The sequence below is a fragment of the Poromitra crassiceps genome, assembly GCF_964638095.1.
Source record: "Poromitra crassiceps genome assembly, chromosome: 8".
Classification (NCBI taxonomy): domain Eukaryota; kingdom Metazoa; phylum Chordata; class Actinopteri; order Beryciformes; family Melamphaidae; genus Poromitra; species Poromitra crassiceps.
Window position 1 is genome coordinate 33,023,319 of NC_139629.1, and position 19,051 is coordinate 33,042,369.

The following is a 19,051-nucleotide window of genomic DNA, read 5'->3' on the forward strand; positions in this document are numbered from 1 at the left end:
CCCCCTGGTTAACTCATCCTGCTGTTTGTCTCAGATCTCTTGACCCACCCTCCCTTCATCCATCCGCCTTCGTACCTCATCCCTACCCACACCCCTTCATCCTCTCTTCCCTCATCCCTTCTCATTCAATCTGGTGCACACCCTCTCTCACGTCGGGGGGGGGGGGGGGGGGGGGGACGGAACACCCACACTGAGTCTCCATCCGCCGCGTCTTCAGAACGTCATCCTCCTCCTTCACCTCAACATCCAACACCTCTGAATGTCCAGAGGTGCATACTAGTGGACCTCATTATTGAGAAATTGTAGCTTTTCAGAATGTTCTGCTATATGTGTGTGTGTGTGTGTGTGTGTGTGTGTGTGTGTGTGTGTGTGTGTGTGTGTGTGTGTGTGTGTGTGTGTTTTGCGCCTCAATAATGACAAATAATGACACGAGTTCACCGTGGCAGTGTGGCTAGACTTCGGTTAATCTGATACAACCTCAGCTACATTTACGACAACAAACATCTACTGCAATGTGGGAGTGCACTGGAATATGACACCAGGTACTCTGTGATCATGTTTTTGTGACAGTGTGATCACAATGCTGTTGTAGAAGTGGTTCAATTAACCAATTAGTCTAGAGAACTTTAAACCTTTTTTCAGTTACTTTGTGCATTGAAAATATTTCTCACATATGTATGTATTATATATTTTATGAGGTGTTTGACAGACTGCATGAGAAACATCACACTGTAAATTGGATCAATTACTTTTCTGTTCGCCATTGGACATTGTATTGACATTGAAAATATTCATAAATGGAACTTAGAATTAATTTTTCTTTTGATGAAAGCACACACACACACACACACACACACACACACACACACACACACACACACACACACACACACACACACACACACACACCTACATTCACACAGGGACATCTAGAGACAGCAGCAGCCACGACTAGAACAGGAACCACATGTGCTTCTAACCTGTTTTCTTATTTTGGAATCATGAAAAGGCACTTCAGTGGAAGAACAAAGTTAGATCAGTGTAGGTCGGAGAAGGAACTACTTTGCCACAATCAGAAACAAAGCAAACCACCAAAATAGTCCCAGGAAGAAGAGGGCAGTGGGTTCCTGCAACTCGACAGACAGAAAGACGACTCCGCTGAGGAAGATGATGGAGGGGATCAGATTCCTGTCCAGATCACGCGCAGACTGGGGCTTTAATGGCTCGGCAACCTCCGGCAAGGTGTTTGGAAGCTTCACTAATAATGTGTCAGGGGAAAGCTGCAGAGAGCGCTGCACCTCTTCCCTGACCCGTGTAGAATCATCAGGTAAGTTCTGGCTCACCTCGGTGACACCTGTAATCTCAGAGGGCTTGTCTGTGAGTGCGGGTGATGGTGCGGCTTCACCTTCAGCTCCCGGAGACGCCTGGCTCTCGGGAGACGAGAGGGCAGCCAGACTGCTTTCATCATGCCGTGCGGCAGAGCTGGGCGAAGCCTCCGATAGCCCCGCAGCCAGTTCCCTCGAGCGGACCACAACCCCTGGCTTAAAGCTCAGAGGAGTCAAACTGGGAAAAGACTCGGGGTCGGCGGGCGGCTCAGGAGAAGGGGGACCGGCGAGGCTGCGGGACAGTAGTCCGTCCTCTCCGGTCGGTCCAAGGTTTGTCTCTATGGTCGGTGGCCACATACGAGGAGATGTCTCTCCAGCAGTCTCCTCGGGAAGAGATGGCAGTACTGAGGAAATGTCTCTGAGCGAGCTTCTCTCTGCAGGACTCACTAAGAGACGTGTGGACTGAGTGGACGCCTCTTGGACTTGAAGCGACTCGTCAATGACCTGGGAGATGGCTAGGCTCGCCCTTGTTAGCAGGACCTCCTCGCCACTCTCCAGGGATGAAACATCCGTGTCATCCACGAAGGCCCGTCTCTCAGACGATTCGGCGTCGGATGAAGAAGCCTCTGTTTGTGGGCTAGTGAACGAATCTGAACGATCTGCTGAGAGACTACTTGAGGCAGAGAGTGGCCTCTCGGTGTGGATGTCAAAGTCTTCAATCAATTCATCTTGCTTCAAACTTTCACATTCTTCCACTGAACCCATCGCCGCCTCCACCAGAGACGGCTCAGCTGTTTCAAGATCATGTTCGCTGCATTCGGATGCAATAAATAATTCTTCCTCGGTGGTTTGTGGTTTGATTTGGGAAGACACATAGGGCGATTGTTGGCTCAGAATCACAGTGGCGGTGGGCAGCGTGTTAGTGATCGATGGAAGGAAAATGTCTGCGATACCGACTTCCTCTCCAACGGCCTTTAATTTGACCGTTGAGTCGGTCTGTGAGGCTCGCTCTTCATTTTCGGGGAATCCGGGATCAGCCTCAATGTCATCGAGTGATGTCTTCTTCTCAAAAGAAGCCGGATGGACCAGGAGGTTCTCGGTGTCATCGCTACTTTTAGTTTTGTACTCGCGGGGCTCCAGGCCTGAACGTTCCTCGGTGTAATCAGATGGCTCCTGGGTTGTGATCGAGAAGTTGAGTTCCTCCTCTGTAACTGTCTCTTGTATGGTGGCTTGGAACTCAGTAATAGATGGGTTAGTAGCAGTGACTTGTTCAGCATCACTGAGTGTTGAGGCAGGTGGCAGGGATGCGGAGGGATGACTGTCTTCCGTCTGCTCCGAGATTTGGTTGCCTGATTCACAGTGGAGTCTGGGTAAAGGCTGTGGCTTATTTGGCTGGACTGGTTCGCTGGCTTGGAGTGTGGAGGATACCTCTTGGTCATCAGTGTGCAAGATGGTTTCAGAAGACATAGAAGGGAACTGGTCACCTGGGGATACGTTGGTAGTAGACAGTGTGGTGCCATCAACAGATGGAAGCTCTTGGTTGGGTGAGACTGGGCGACCAGAGGGGTGATCTGCTTTCTGTGAAAAGGAAAAAGTGGAGACAACAGTGACAGCCAGGATAGTATCAAGACAGAGGGGAAAACAATTTCACATGAACACATTACACACACAGAGAAGAAAAGCATTTTAGAGCAAACTGTACTAATGCTTTTCTGTGAAATGGACTCCATGCTGACAGAATTGTGGAGAAATGCAAGCAAAACAAGAAGCAGTGTGATTGGATTAGCCAACATTTTTTTACACCCAAAATGTTGCCAATTGTACATTGTAATCTTTTTTGACTTCCCCTGATATGAGTACAAAATTCTGTGCAGAAATATTTCCTCTGTGTACTGCTATGCCAGTCTGAGGTGAATCTAAGACGCTTTCAGTTAACTGGAGTCCATACAACTGGAATGCATCCAAAGGAGAAGAAAACCTATTAATACATTTCTTTCGGCAAATCAAGTCAAGTCAAGATTATTTATATAGCCCTTCATCACAAGCCATGTCTCTCTCAAAGGTCTTTACAGAGAATGAAATGAAACGAATGAAACTATTTTACTGTGGAATTCAATATAAGATTGACAGGTGCAATTCCGCTGAAAGTGTGCTTAATGTATTTTCATATATAGCTCTGAGGTGGTGATAACTCTTCATTTTTTTTAATCGCATACCCTATCCCTATACAGGGGGGCTCTCACTCAGAGCAAAGCTCTCTTTTTCATTCACATTCATCCCTAGAACCTGACCAGTACAACCACAGTCTGATCTGCTGGCCACTGATCAGCTCCACTGGAGCGGTTGGGGTTAAGAGCCTTGCTCAAGGGCACCACAGTGGTGGTAATAAGGTGGTGCTTTTTCCACTTTCCCCACCCAGATTTATCCTGCGGGACCCGGGGATTGAACCGACAACCTTCCGGTCCCAACTAAGCTCGCTTCTCTAACCGTTAGGCCAAAACCGCCCTCATTCTCATGTTTTCAGAGTCTAGACTTAAAATCCCACTGAGACATTGAAGGGACCTGATATCGGCATTGTGGGCAAAAAATAAATACAGAATTATTAGCATTTGAAAAAGTCCTAAAATAAAAACAATATAACATTTAAGTAATACGATAACAAATGTAAATAATATACAAATGACAAATATTTGTCATTGACACAGTTTGGAACGAAGTATCTATAATTCTGCATGCTGAAATTTCTTTTTATTCTAATTTCACGCCTCATATGTTTTTAAACCACATACTTTCCTATAGAAGATTGTTTTCACTTGGACAGAACAGAGCACTTTGTGTAGATCTCAGACAAAAAAAAACCCAATTTAGAATATTTCATGCAGAACAAAATGAGTAAAAACCAAAGGGGACCAAAACAATTGCCCGTGACCGAATGCTCAGAAAGTAAACTATGGAAAGTAGCGAAAAGTAATTATACGGACACCTTTTCGCTCAAAGATTGTGACCCGGCCTAAACATGGAGGAAAATAACCTCATTAGGAATAAAGTTAAAAGGGAACACATCTAAACACTAGTTTCAGCTGGTAACTTACAGGACAAAGCTTGTTATTCACCTTATGTTCCCAACACAGGGGTCAGCCAGTTACTTCCTATTGTGTTGACACTTCCTGTGACAGTACAGTACTAGTGAGCAGGTAAAACAGACGGTGTTTAGAACAGGAAGTCATAACACAACTGGGTCAAGTGGGCGGGGCTACATAAGGTGAATAGGGCAGTGAAAACCCAACATTCACTATGATTGTGCCTCCACTACAGGTGAATATTTCTATCTTTGGTGAACAAATATCCATGTAGCTGGCTGGCTACTGATTAACTATTCATACTGTGGACCAATCAGAGCATTAAATTCAAACCTGGTGTAGGTGTAGTCAAATTTCCCCCGCCCCCACACACACACACTTTGATGTGATTCATGTATGGAACCAATCAAAAACCATCTGTTGGTTGCAAAAATGCGAATGCCAGACCCCTGGTGATCCCATGCAGTTTTAAGTCCCATGCCTCTTATTAGAAAAACAATAGAACATTGCCAAAGCTTTTACACTTTAAAATACAACAGCTTACTTATGTCTTTGGTAAGCCAAAGGCTCAATTTAATCACTAACTTGTACTTAGCACCTCTTTGGAAGCTAGCGTTTACACATGACAATGCTACATGCATGGTAGGAGAATTGTGCTTTTCTTCAAAGGGTTGTGCAACAGTCTTGTACAGTCTGAAACCACCGTTTTTATCATTGCAAGTTTGGGATCTTGACAGAAATCCCACATTTTAGTGGGTCATTTAAATGAATAAGTGATTATTATTATTTTTAAATCAATCTTTGCTCAGTGGAATCAACCAAGACCGGGGGCCGTTTCAGATGAATCAATCACTAACATATAGAATGTCTGCCTTTGCACCAGACTTGTTGAGTCTAATCAAAGCAAATAAACAATTCAACAAAACATTCTCTCCACATTGTCTATAGCACATCATGGGTGTGTGGACACCACTACTATAATCAATAATGATAGTCAGGTTGTATATGATGTTAGTCACTTGAATCACTTTTGAAAAAAGGCCATAAATCCAAATTAAATTGACCATGATGGGGGACAAGAAATCAAAGGAATAAAAACAAAAACACCACGCATGCTGATGTGAATACATACACTGAGAAGCTGACCGTGCAAGTAGCATACTCTAAGACTCGTGCTGAATACACCAAGAAGCTGACAGTGCAAGTAGCATACTCTAAGACTCGTGCTGTAGCAGGTAGGAGCAAGACATTACCTAAGTCGTGGCAGAAGCTTCAATAAGCTGTGAACAATATAAACAACCAAGCCAATGATATAAAAATTAGATTATTTTTTAAGTTAAAAAAGTTCAAATGAAATGTTTGGCTAACACTTTACAATAAGGGTACATTAATTAAGGGTTAGTTAATGCTTAATAAGCAGCATTAAGAAACCCTTAATTAACAGTTAACTAATGTGTCTAATCATTACTAATGGTGTTCATGTTAACTGGGTATTGTGGTTGGGTTGAGGCATGAAGTCACTGAGGCTAAGGTTGTAAAAGCTTACAGCAGTTAATGCTCGTTAAGCAATTAACTAACCGTTTATTAATGTACGCTTTTTGTAAAGTGTTACCAATGATTGTTATGTTTTATTAGGCACGTGGCTTGCATAAAGGGATAAAGCACGTATAGCCTGCTCACCTGTTAAATGTGATTGTATCAACAACTGCATGCAAATCAAGATAATTTGGACATAATCCAGCTAGTCATTTGCTAAATGTTTGTCCTCTGTTGGCAAGTAAGCCAACAAGCTATTCCGTTCCAAACGTGAAGCACTAATTTCTACAGTTGAAAGAAGATAAATATTCCCAAAGCAACCTCTTTGAGTTTATGATTTATTCGGTTAAAAACTGTTGGTGGAGAATCTCTTCTTACCCAGTCTTTATATTGTACCCTTACCTCTAAGTCGATCTCTGGCTGTATGATGGTTGGGCAGACACGTGTAGGCTCAGAAGATTGGGACTTGGAGGGGCCTGGATCGTCTGAAAATGAGAAAACGATGCTGTGACAGGATGATTCCTCGACAAACGTTGTGCAACATCATCACATCAAATTACCCATTATATTATGATGTAATATTTAAATAATAACATGTTCTATAGGCATGTTCTTCTCAGATAGTGAAACATGTCAGATGGTGATATTGCATGATGACATCATTCATAGTGTACCTTCATCCTTGTCTGACTCGTCCTCATAAGCGTAATCATTGTCCATACTGAAAGAGACGGAAGGTTTTGGTTATGAGACAATAAATTCATCAGGACAAAGCCACTCAAAAATACATTCTATAAAAAGTATCTCAATGATTTTACAAATGTACATATCCAAGACATAACTGAAACCTCACAGAGGGATCTTGTGCTTAGATAATAACATTGTAATGCCTTAATGGTAACAGTGCAGTATTTGAGGCTTAACAACAATTAGAATACACTCAGTGTGGCCTGTATTCATTTGTTGAGCTGCGCCAAGCAGCACAGACATCTGTTTCTGAACTGCTAAGCAGGGGCGTTTCAAGCCATTCCATTGGCTTATTGCTGTTGACATCAATGGTGAAGTCATCACTAGATGAGATCGGCTGAGGGTGAGCATCAGTGTAAGTGCAAATAACAATGTAAATCTGTGCAACATTGTATGTAGGTGATGTATCAATGGGTCTGATCAATGGGATGACTGAACTTGTTATTGATCACTCTAGAGTCTATATTTCTCTTGATGACATACATGCTCTCATCCACCACCCCAAAAGGAAATGAACTTACATCAGATCCCAAGTATATGTAAATTCAGGAACATTAATAAGCTACATAAGTTCAATAAAATGGAGATTGATGAGCTTCCTGGTGGCTTAGTGGAAGGAGCTCACCATGTAGGAGTGACGTCCTGGGGTCAAATCTAGCCCAGGACTATCATCACCCTTCCAGTCTGTCCTGTCCTTCTACTTTGAACAAAGGGTTGAATAAGGGGAGGTTTGATAAATGATCCATGTTTTTGAAATCATCTTCAAAAGCATGAAGCCACCTAGAAGTAAAACTATTTTTATAAGCATTTGACTAAATGTCTATAGAAAATAAAATGACGGATACAAATCTCTGGTACATCGCTGAAGCAGGAAGTAGGCGGTCACTTTGCTTCTCTATAGGCACATCATCCCTTCCCAAGGGGGATGTGGCACGAGTCCACCCAAAGGATTCCAAATGAAATCAAGAAGTCTGATGACCATGTGACAAGAGCTACGCAAATAGAGCGGGAAAAAGATGCCATTCTTTTGATGCTCCCTATGCTTAGTATTACTTCCAGTTTTGTGTCTTAAAATCTGACAGAGATCAGACAAAAATCGTGCGGTGACATGCAGTGGGTGTGGCACTATTCACTTCCCCTGTACTGTTGCTACATGCATGCCCGTCAAGGTTTCTTACTCCATCAGGGCGAGCACTCCTCTAGTCTCTACAAGTTACAAACAAACATGATGCTAGCCTGAGTTAATCTCATCATCTCACCTGACACAACCCTCATCACTTGGCAATCAAGGCAGATTGCATTGACATAAATCTTAGCCAATCTTAGCTACAGTCATATCAGACAGAAATAGACTGTGTGTACATTCAGTATCAGGTGTAGTGTAGATCGCTGACTTAGCAATATCTATGTTTACCTGAGGCGGATACAGTTAGGTTAAACATTTGCTCGCTAATCCAACAGCACTTCAAATCAGGAACTGGAACTATGTCTCAGTTGGATTCATATATTTTATACCTTTTGGCACCTGGGACTCTTTGCATCCCATAGTTACCTGCTCCCATTAATATACTAACCCTGTAAAACATGTGAAATTCAAATTATCAGCCAACTTCAAAAGCCCTTTATGAATTTGGAATGGTCGCTCTGGTGGTGTGCATTGGATCTGCACTCTCCAAACTCCCCTTTTTTAATCAGTGACTCATCCATCCTTAACCCATCTGACCCGGTCCGATGTCCCGAGGCCTGCAGTGAAGACCCACATGACAGCCCCGGATCAGTACCCATCTGACCCGGTCCGATGTCCCGAGGCCTGCAGTGAAGACCCACATGACAGCCCCGGATCAGTTTAGATCCTTTTATGGCTCCTTGAAGCCGGGGGGTACTTTTCCTTATGTCCTCCGCCTGTGTTGCTACTACACACTGTGCCGATTCATCTCATGCTTTCATGTTGATGTAACAATAAATCATGCATTTAAATAGTCTTCTCCGCTATTAGCGAACATTATAATGCAGGAAGTGAAGGGGGTGTGCACTGTGTGCCACACTCAGAATACGCAACAGGCAAAAGGGTCAATCTATCCCATTGAAATCGGATTGATGTCTGATGTCAGCTTTGGTTCCTCTAATGCTCTGACAGAGAAGGTCAGAGGTACATTTTAGTGCATGCCAGGGAAACGCCAGGCTGAAAATGACACCTGCTTGCCCTTTGCCTATTTTGATCTCTCTCTCTCTCCCTCCCTCTCTCACACACACACACACACACACACACACCACTGGATGATTGGCATTCTGAGAGGGGTGTGTACTCTCTCCAGAACACCTCTCTCTCCCGCTGCAAAGGCTGAGGACTGCCACCTGTATTAAAAAATAAATAAAAAATCTGTCTGTCCCACATACAGCATTGTGTGTCCTAAACAAACTTTATAAACACTCAACCAGGTGGTTTCAGTACTTGTTCTGCATCCTCATTATGTGGGTTTGGGCTATGGCTCTTAACACCCTGCTTTACTTCAGACCCGGGTTCTTATTATGCAAAGTAAGAAACGGTCTCAGGCAGAACCACTGAACAAAGCCCATTTGACTCAAGTCACAGCTTGGACTCAGCAGGGTCAGTGTGACTAACACCTCTGGAGCTCTGCAGGTGTATTAGCACACTGTCCACATCTTTGTGCTTTTGTCATTTAATTTGTTGACATCGATCTCTTTAGATGGACAATATAATTGGGTCGCTGAATCAGAACCCCCCCCCCCCCCCCCTCTCTCTCTCTCTCAACCTTAGAGCAGAGGTTCTCAAATGTTTTTCAGCCAAGGACCCCTTACAAGATAGAAAATATACCTGGGACCCCCTCATTCTGATTTGTGATTTTGGGCTAAGCTTAATTGTTTCCACGGTAACGTGCTTAACTTTTAAATTGATATGTTTGTTAGATTAGAATGTAATCCATGAACCATTTTAGAAAGCATACAATATTTTCGTTTTTTTTTGCTTTTGCAACAACAACAAAAGCGTTTATTTTAAATTTTCCTGAAAACTTTTGGCGGACCCCCTGGTAAAGTGCCACGGACCCCTGGGGGTCCCCAGACCCCCATTTGAGAACCACTGCCTTAGAGAATCAGTTTGCCCCCCTGGTCAAAACGGTCAAAACTCAAAATGATGTAGCCTATGGCTTGGATGTATGCATGGCTAACTGTGATCTCTCTGTGAAGGTCAGAGGTCAGGTCATAAGGTCAAAGGGAGAATATCAGGGGAATAGAATATTGCCCATGCCCGGTGAAAGTCATCCTCATCTCATGTTCTCTGCTTGACAATATGGAATGCACACATGACATGGGAGATTTACCTGTACATTTTTGGAGGTTTCAGGATACCTTTTAAGGCTTGAACGTGAGCGCTGCTGCTGGTTTGAGCCGAATCGTCTTCGTAGGACAGGAGCAGAGTCACCACGTAATTCATCTGTGAATTATTCGCCCAGTAATCACCATCAGAGGTTTCATAGCGAACCACAAACTCAATGCGGGAACCATGTGTGTTATAAGGCGGTGCGAACGACAACTTGAAGGCAAACTTGTCAGTGTTCCCGTCGTTGGAGTCCTGCACATAGTCAGCTGGGTAATCAAAATACGAGGCCCAGTTGTCCATGGTGGATCTGATATAAACGGCTTTGTGGAACGAGATGTTCAGGACGCGAACGGTCCCACTGACGGCAAGCGGCTCGTCCTCTACCGGAGACAGCAGCTCCACCTCCACTTTGTTAGTGCGCACAGCCCGCAGCAGGACGCTGTCTGTGGGAGCGTGGAACTCTGGGTGCACAGTGTAGGTCGGCTCTCGCTGCGGCTTGCGATACTTGGCCTGCTCTTCCTCCAACCTCGCATCATCCTCATCGCCCGAGTCGAAGGCAACGAATTCCTTCACGTCGGCCAGGTCCCCACCTGTTGTATCGGCGAATGACACGCTCCTCCGGGCAGGCACTGACAACGCCGACTGGATGCGAATATACTCGGCGGTCTCGTCAAAGATCGAATGGCCTCGCTTTCTGGGCACCGGGGAGCTTCTCGGGATGAGATGAACGTCCTCATCCTCTTCATCATCGTCGTCCTCGCCGGCGGACCTGCCCGTTTTGATCGTCGTGAAAAGGCCCTCTACACTTGGGATGGACAGAAAAGACATGTCTGCTGCAGTTGTTTAGCGGGGAAGCTGTGCGCTGAAGAAAGCACATAGGCTACTATGGCGTTTCCAAAACACTAGCAAATATTTCAGGTTTGCGCAGCAGTGTAGATTGAGCGCTGTCCCCTGCGTTACGCACGGACTCAGTGCCAGCCCGTGTGATAGTCTACCCCTCTGGTTGACATGGCTTTTAGACATCGCAGTTTGGCTGCAAGGAACTAATTTTAGCCCTGACCCAACGGCACTCCGTACCGTCCGTGCCCCAAATGTGTCGTACTACTAGCTACTAGCTAGCTATCCTGCTACTCCCCCTTTCGTTTGGTTCTGGCAGCATACTTTAATATACATCAATCTCTTTTTGAAAATATTGCAAGTGAAGTTTGTCAACCCCTGCAGGTTGACAAAATAGGCTAGGGGAGACCGGGGCATCTTGTCACATCATGTAAATTGTCACACTGATCACATCTCCAACACCAGAGGGCGCTATCTAAACAAAACTAACTAGTCCATAATCACTCACTGTTCTGAAGTCATTTTGCTCTTGATATAGATTATAGGCTACAGCAGAGAACAATTTTCATACAAGTTTTTCAAATATACAATAAAAAATATAATAAAATGTACAAGTAGCCATATGTTCAAATTATATTACTTTTGCACAGAATAGAGGGGAGATTTTGATGTCACTCTGGACAAGTTGCTTTTGGGGCAAATCAAAAAGATTGAAAAGTTATGACAGATAAACAGGTGATCCTGTTTGTTGAGTCCAGGTAGCCTACTGAGAATTGAACAGTAGGCTAGCTAGACTTTGTTTATTTATTTAGTGGATTGTTCCTGTTGTCATGCACAGACAGTGATGAAGCTGGTAGCCTATTCGAAACATCTTTCAAAATCATACTTTTAACTGCAAAAATGTTCTTATTTGTTGAAAAATATAATGCATTGGAAGGTTAGAGTTCCAAGGCTACCAGCACAGCACAAATTTGATGCAGGTTCTTCATTTGAAAAATATTATTTGACAATTTCCCCCTCATGTGACAACCTTGTGATAGGGCAACTCGTCACAAATGCAACTCTGTACTTAACCATTTATAACACTGGGCCTAGAGTTATAGCCTAGACTAGAGTCTAGGCTATATTCAAGTGAGAAATAAAAATGTAGGGCGCCTTATTGAGGCTTGTGTGTGTTGTATCATCCCTTTCTGTACTCCACACAGTGAAGGTGAACTCCGAGCCTGAGAGCCCATGAATCGGGTGCTAGGTTTGGTGGTCTTGAACACCCATAGGAGTGAAGAGTGGTCCGTTACCACCGTAAACATAACGTCAAGATAACTTATCCGGATACACTTACTTAGGCCTTTTGTATTCCTTGCAGAACCATCAAATTTGAATCATCAAATTTGATCATCAAATTTGCAGATGATTCTGTCATTGTCAGTCTCCTTGGTGAGGAGGAATCACAGCATGGTCCCGTAGTAGTTGATGATTTTATAACCTGGTGTGATGAGTCCTTCCTAGAGTTAAATGTATCCAAAACAAAAGACATGGTCATCAGCTTTAGGAGGGCTCCCCCCAGTGACACTTTTCCCCGCATCAAGGGTACAGATATTGAGATCGTGGACAGCTATAAATACCTGGGCGTTGCTATTGACAACAAGTTGTGTTTTGACTCACATGTTGCTGCCACATCGAAAAAGGTCCAGCAGCTTCTCTTTTTTTTTGAGAAAAATGCGATCTTTTAATGTATCTTCTGAACTCATGACACTTTTCTATAGGAGTTTTATTGAATCTGTTTTTATGTTTTGCATTGTGGCCTGGTACGGCAACACAACCATGGCCAATAAGAAAAGGCTCGGTAGCCTAGTCAAGGTGGCCAGCAAGGTTTCTGGGAGCACCTTAACCCAGCTCCTCGACCTCTACAAGAGGCAGGTGATCAGGAAGGCCACGTCCATCCTGGAGGCCCCTGATCACCCCCTCCACTCAGAGTTTGAGCTCTTGCCCTCAGGGCGTCGGTTCAGAGTGCCCGCGACGAGGACCAAGCGCCTCAAACTGTCTTTTGTCCGGGCTGCCATTCACCTGCTAAACGGCAGATAGAACTTTAATTCCCTGGCTTTGCCTGTTTGCACCTTACTGCTCACTCTTGCACTTTTATGATGCTACCTATTGCACTTTATGATACTTGCCTTCATTGCCCTGTGCTTTTTGTGCTTTTATGTCTTAGGTATGTAGCCTATGCTTTTAGCTGTAGTTTTATCTTGACTCTTAAGTGTTTGTTTGTTTTTAGTACTTGTTGTTTTATGTGAGTATTTTTGTGCCTGTTTTTAGTGTTTGTGCTGCACTATGTGTGTTTTTATATTTCCTGTCTGCAAACCAATTTCCCTGCGGGGACAATAAAACTACCTTTGACTTTGACCTTTGAACAGCCATGGCCTATGCATTGATGAACAGTTTCCACCCTTGTCTGTCTTGCAAAACCTACAATCTTATCAGATGGGTGACCCTGGGACAACATCTTATCAAATGGAGGGTCTGTGGTCTTTTGTGTCACTTTTAGGGGTCATTAACATGAAAAGGGACCACTGGCCTAGAGGAACAGCAAAGAAGACAGCATACATGTATGTTTTAAGATGACTACGAAAACCAAAATGATTTTTGATCTTGCCTTTTTGCCAAAAAGTGTTTTGATTGTAGCCTACACCTCATCCGGTTGACCTCTCTGGATTTCAGTAAAACGGCCGTCAGCATGTGTCGGTTTCAAATATATTTTAAAAGGCCCAACTGGAATTACCACAAAAGAAAATGCAAGCAGTCAGAGTAAAATAAACTATAGGCCTACACAAACTGTAGAAAACAAACACTGCTATTAGTAAAATGAACGCTGCAGGGCTGGCCTGCTACTGTCTGCCTCATGCTGAGTCCTACTTACTTGCTATCTTGCATGGGAGATGCACGATTTTCTGTTGATCTTCTTAAAGGGGGAAAGGGAGGGGGTGGGAATCTGTGTGTGTGTGTGTGTGTGTGTGTGTGTGTGTGTGTGTGTGTGTGTGTGTGTGTGTGTGTGTGTGTGTGTGTGGAGGTGGGCGGGAGGGAGGCAGAGCGAGTGAGTGTATGTGTGAGGATGTGTGAGGGAGGGAGGGGTGACAGTATGCATGGGTGTGTGTTCTCTCCCTACCCAAGTGTTGATGTCCTTTTCTTTTTGATATTTGCCATGTCTTAATTATTGTACTATTATTATTGTTGTTGTTGCTGTTGTTGTTATTATTATTATTACTACTATTATCATTGTCATTATTATCTTTGACTATTATGTCACTATGGTGTTTCACATTTTGAAAAAAATAAAGTTATACAAAAATATATATTACTTTTAGCAGTAACTCAGCAATATAACTTATTACTTATAGGATTTCAGTAATATTATACCAGTTACTTTGTCAAGTAACTCAAGTTACAAATTTTGTGACATTTAAAAAAAAACAAAGCACATATTTAAATGAAGATCCAATCATTTCCTAATCAAACTGTTTTTTTAATGCAAATAACCACTATAGATGACAATAATAAAGGAAAAGGATAACATTTAGAATTTTGGATTGTTTACACTGACTTCAAGACAGTTGTATTGTCTCATATGTATCGGTTGAACTTGACCTCATAGTAGTTGAATGAGTTGGAGGACACTTCTGAGTACACGGTCTGCATTCATGCTTGCAGGAAACGCTTAAAGGTGGCAGATGCAGAACTAAGCTTGCTGAAAAGGATGTCCGATTCTCCCATCTCCTACATTGTGAACCAGCCACCCTTGGACATGAATTTTAGGACAAGACGAGTGACCCTCTTGGCACTGGTCTGAGCTACCACAGGCAAATAACTCTATTTCACTAACAACAAACCATAAATTAAATTTCTTAATCTTAGCTACAGCCCTTTCTACATGTTTCCAGCACATCTTCACCAGGCACGGCATGTTTGATTTATCTCCAGGGGTCTCCATTGGTCTCTGATGGTCTCTCCAGTGTAGGGCTGGCCTGGGCGATATGGACAAAAAACAAACAAACAAACAAAACACAACAACAAATGGGTAAACCCAAAGAGGATCCTGGAGCACTCGATTCACTGGATAAAAAAGTGCAGTGACTAACGTTTCAACGCACGCACATCATCAGAGTCTGTTTGACTCTGATGAAGAGTTGATATCTAGGTAAAGGGACCCCTTTACAAATATGTATTCTCCGTTTTTTCCTTTCAAATGTGTGCTTATATAGACAGTGAGAGATGGTAATGAGATGCTGGGAGTGAAGCATGACTTCCATTACAGTAGCCTACTACATCACCAACGTTACAGACTACAAAAGACTACAAAAATGGCATGGCATTGGCAACATTATAGCTGGCGCAAAAGCAACACACCGACACCAAACTTACTAATCAACAGCTCATTGCTGGTTGTGTTAAGTTACATCTGAGAGTATTACTGTTTAATGTTACATCTGAGACAGTTATCAGTGTCAAATGTAACGTTAGTACATTAGGCTAACGTTGGAAATCATCAAGAGTTGCCTTTTTCGATTAGGTCTGCAAGGCTTGGCAGCTGTCCCTGCCGCCCGCCATGGATTTGGAAATCGATCGCTTGGGGCGCCATCAACGAAGTGCTTGTTTGGGGGGGGGGGGGGGGGGGGTAACGTCATGAGTGTTTATAATATTGTAGCGATCCTGGGTCTGGATAAAGTGAGCACGTTGGTCCTTGACCAAAGGGATTGTCCCTTTGGTCGGATGGAACGTGTTGGGCTTGTAAATTGGAGACCAATTGTTCAAAACATGCTGCGTTCCGATCTGCTAGTAGTTCCCCTTCGAAGTGGACTGCACAGGGTATTCAGCCATGTTAAGTAATATGGCTCAACACCCTGTGTGCAGTCCACTTCGCAGCAATAATAAATAGGTTCAAAACCAGCCTCGCCTGTGCCATTACATCAGAAGTGGGATGGCCGCGCAGTCGTCGGAGCCTCGGAGGCGTAGCCCCGGGAGCGTGAGGGAACGCCGAGAGCTCCACAGGTGGAGGTAACGTTAAGCTAGTTAGTTAAGCTGACGTTATAGAAATAGCAATGTTGCCCTCTATGGTTAACGTTACCAGCAAGTTAGCTAACGCTAGTTTATATGATAACGACCCAGGCCCACGCAACAGGTTAGCATAGCGAGCAACAGTTCGTAGCTAGCTCAGCTAGCTAGACAGTATCAGTCTCAAATGTAACGTTAGTACATTAGGCTAACGTTGGAAATCATCAAGAGTTGCCTTTTTCGATTAGGTCTGCAAGGCTATTAACGTTAACTGGAACAACATCACATAGCCTAGTATTGTAAACATATGAAAACCATATTGTTTATCTTACCTGGCTGCAGCATACTGCATTTGCCAGGTACTAGAAAGCTCTCCAGTCCGTTTCACCGTGACACGCTGCTAGCTTGCCCGGGGGCGTGTCAAGTAACGGTTGCTATGGGGAGGAGCCCTCGTTTGGGTCAGCAGACCAATCAGAAGGCGAGGCGCCCTCTGTTTTGAATCAGCAGACCAATCAGAAGGGGGACGTTAGGGACTTTCCGAAATCCTTCACTGCAGGGAGTATAAATAAGACTGGCGCAACTCACCAAGCATCAGTGCATCAGTGCGTTGGAAGAGTAAAGTTGCTGAGTTTGGAAGTTAGATTTTTTCTTTCTGAGCCTGTGCAAAATGGAGGAGAGTATAGAGAAGGATTGCAGCGCCCTTGGGGGGCTCTTCCATCACATCATGAAAGACATGAAGTCCAGTTATCCTGCATGGGAGGATCTTCTAACCAAAGGAACCAAGCTGCAGTCACAGCTCAGGAAGACCTGCTTGGTGACCGGAGCCTTCCTGGACGCCTTTCAGAATGTGGCAGACATGGCCACTGGAACCAGAGGTGCGACCAAGGAGATTGGCTCTGCGTTAACCAGGATGTGTATGAGACAACGCAACATCGAGTCCAAACTCAAATTGCTTACTACAGCCCTCTCAGACAGTCTCATCTCTCCATTGGAGTTGAAGATGGAGGAGTGGAAGAAGGTGGCCAGTCAGCTGGACAAAGACCATGCTAAAGAGTACAAGAAGGCAAGGGCGGACATCAAGAAGAAGTTTTCAAACAGCATCAAACTGCAGAAGAAGGGGAAGAAAGGGAAGGACAACGTGCGGGGCCAGCTGGTCAGCACATTTCAGGCCCTTAACGTCAGTTACACCATCCTGGAGGAGACTGAGAAGAGAGCGGTGCACAAAGCGCTGATTGAGGAGAGAGGACGCTACTGCAGCTTCGTCACCATGCTCAAACCTGTGCTGGACCATGAGATCGGCATGCTGGAAGAGGCGAGCCACCTGCAGACCATTTTAGAAGATATGACCAACCTGACAGCCGAGCCCACTAAGCTGCCTCCAGCCAGCGAACAGGTGATCTTGGACCTGAAAAGTTCTGATTCCAGCTACACCTACCAGACGCCTCCAGCTTCTCATAGTGACACACCATCCAGGAAGAGCAGCACCAGCAGTGACTACCCGTCAGGATCAGTGAGGCATGTTCCCTCCCTGGACTCCATCAGCTGGGCTGTGAATGGAATACACATCCAGGACCCCGTCAGCTCCACCAATCAGCTGGCTACAGGGTCCGGGACAGGCGGGAGCGGGGGGGCTGAGGATGGCTCGCTGGCCCCCCCACACAATGCCAACACGCACCATGGAGAGAGGCCGCTCGCCATGCCTGCATTGGGGAAGACTTGCTCGGCCGGGGATCAGCTGCCATTGTTGGGTGCGTTGAATTTGGATGCCCCGAGGAGCAGCAGCAGCAGCAGCAAGGCCACCACCCCCTCCTACTCCGAAGACACTACACTCATCGACATCCTGCACCAGTCGCAGACTCACACGGCCACCATCTGCCGCAAACCGGGAGCACATCGGATGGGGACGTTCAGTGGGGTGGAGCCCATCGCCATCTGCACCCCCCAGGTGCCCTCGAAAGCCCTGGCAGGGACCAGCGAGCATGTTTTCAAACCTCCCGCCATGGGAGGAGCTCCGCTGGCTGGTGGTTTGGGTCAGGGCAAACTCTGCACCTCCACACAGAGCCTCAGCACATTGTTACCCCGCTCCTCCTCCGTGTGCCCATACGACAACCTGGTTCCGGGTCACATGCCCCTCCCGGTGCCTGTGCCCACCACCACCAAACAGCAACAACAGGGACAACAGGGACAGCACCAACAACTGCAACTACTCCAGCGGCAGCAACTGCACCAACAGCTACATCACCAACAGCAGCAACAAATTCAACAACTCGGCCAACAGCAACCCAACGCGCTGCAGCTGCAGCAGCAGCAGCAACAGCAGCAGCAGCAGCAGCACCGTCCTCAGCAGCCGTTGCTCCAGCAGCAATATAATCAACAGCAACCTAATCAACAACAACAACTGCGTCAACATCAGCAGTCATTGCCTCAGCAACTGCAACAGCTGCAACACAATCAGCATCATCAACAGCAGTGCCAGCAACAACAGCTGTTCCAGCAGCGGCGGAGAACCTTGGCTATGGCTCTGGGGCACGGCGCTCACTACCAGCCCCAGGCTCCGCTGCCAGCCCAGTAGCAGTACCAACACCCAGAGGAGAGCCAGGGGGGCCGAGGAGCAGGAGACAAGTTGACCCTCCTCAGAGCATGGATGTATAGGAGTCAAGCTCTGAATGACTGTGACCAATGGTCGCTCCACCCCTCCAACCAATCACAAATGAGGCTGACAGAGAGACGCTACCGGTCCGCTTGCTTCCCTGTTGCATAGCTTCCCACACACACACACACACACACACACACACACACACACACACACACACACACACACACAGGCTTGTTCAATAGATGATGGTGGATCCACATCGGACACTCCGGTCTATCATTGGAACTCAAAGTGTCAATACCTTCTGGAAGAAGAAAAAAACATTGCAGTGTTTTGACACAGTTACAACTTATTTGTATTTGCACTTATATTTTTAACTGCAATTTCCACAATTTTGTACTTTCTATTTTCATACTTATATTACTTACTTACTTATATTTAGCTCAACAGCCATTTAAGCACAATTTGTTTCTTTTTGTACATTTTAAAAGTTAATTTTAGCTACTCTTATGTGCTTTGACTATGTTGCAATGTTGCACATCTGTTT

The 19,051-nt window shown here is 45.0% G+C and overlaps 2 protein-coding genes across 2 annotated transcripts; one reads left to right on the top strand and one right to left on the bottom strand.

Moving 5' to 3' along the window:
* Positions 1-1,058: 1,058 nt before the first annotated feature.
* Positions 1,059-10,903, bottom strand: LOC310780651 (uncharacterized protein; the record flags this gene model as incomplete). Its single annotated transcript, XM_083641168.1, has 4 exons — positions 10,030-10,903; positions 6,616-6,662; positions 6,344-6,426; positions 1,059-2,903 (listed from the first exon to the last, which is right to left on the bottom strand). Exons 1-4 carry the CDS (start codon positions 10,854-10,856, stop codon positions 1,059-1,061), a joined length of 2,802 nt encoding a protein of 933 aa, XP_083497294.1. The 5' UTR covers positions 10,857-10,903.
* A 5,672-nt stretch (positions 10,904-16,575) lies between these two features.
* On the top strand, positions 16,576-18,535 carry LOC310780652 (uncharacterized protein; the record flags this gene model as incomplete). Its single annotated transcript, XM_083641169.1, has 2 exons — positions 16,576-18,218; positions 18,325-18,535. 2 exons carry the CDS (start codon positions 16,576-16,578, stop codon positions 18,533-18,535), a joined length of 1,854 nt encoding a protein of 617 aa, XP_083497295.1.
* Positions 18,536-19,051: the final 516 nt, after the last annotated feature.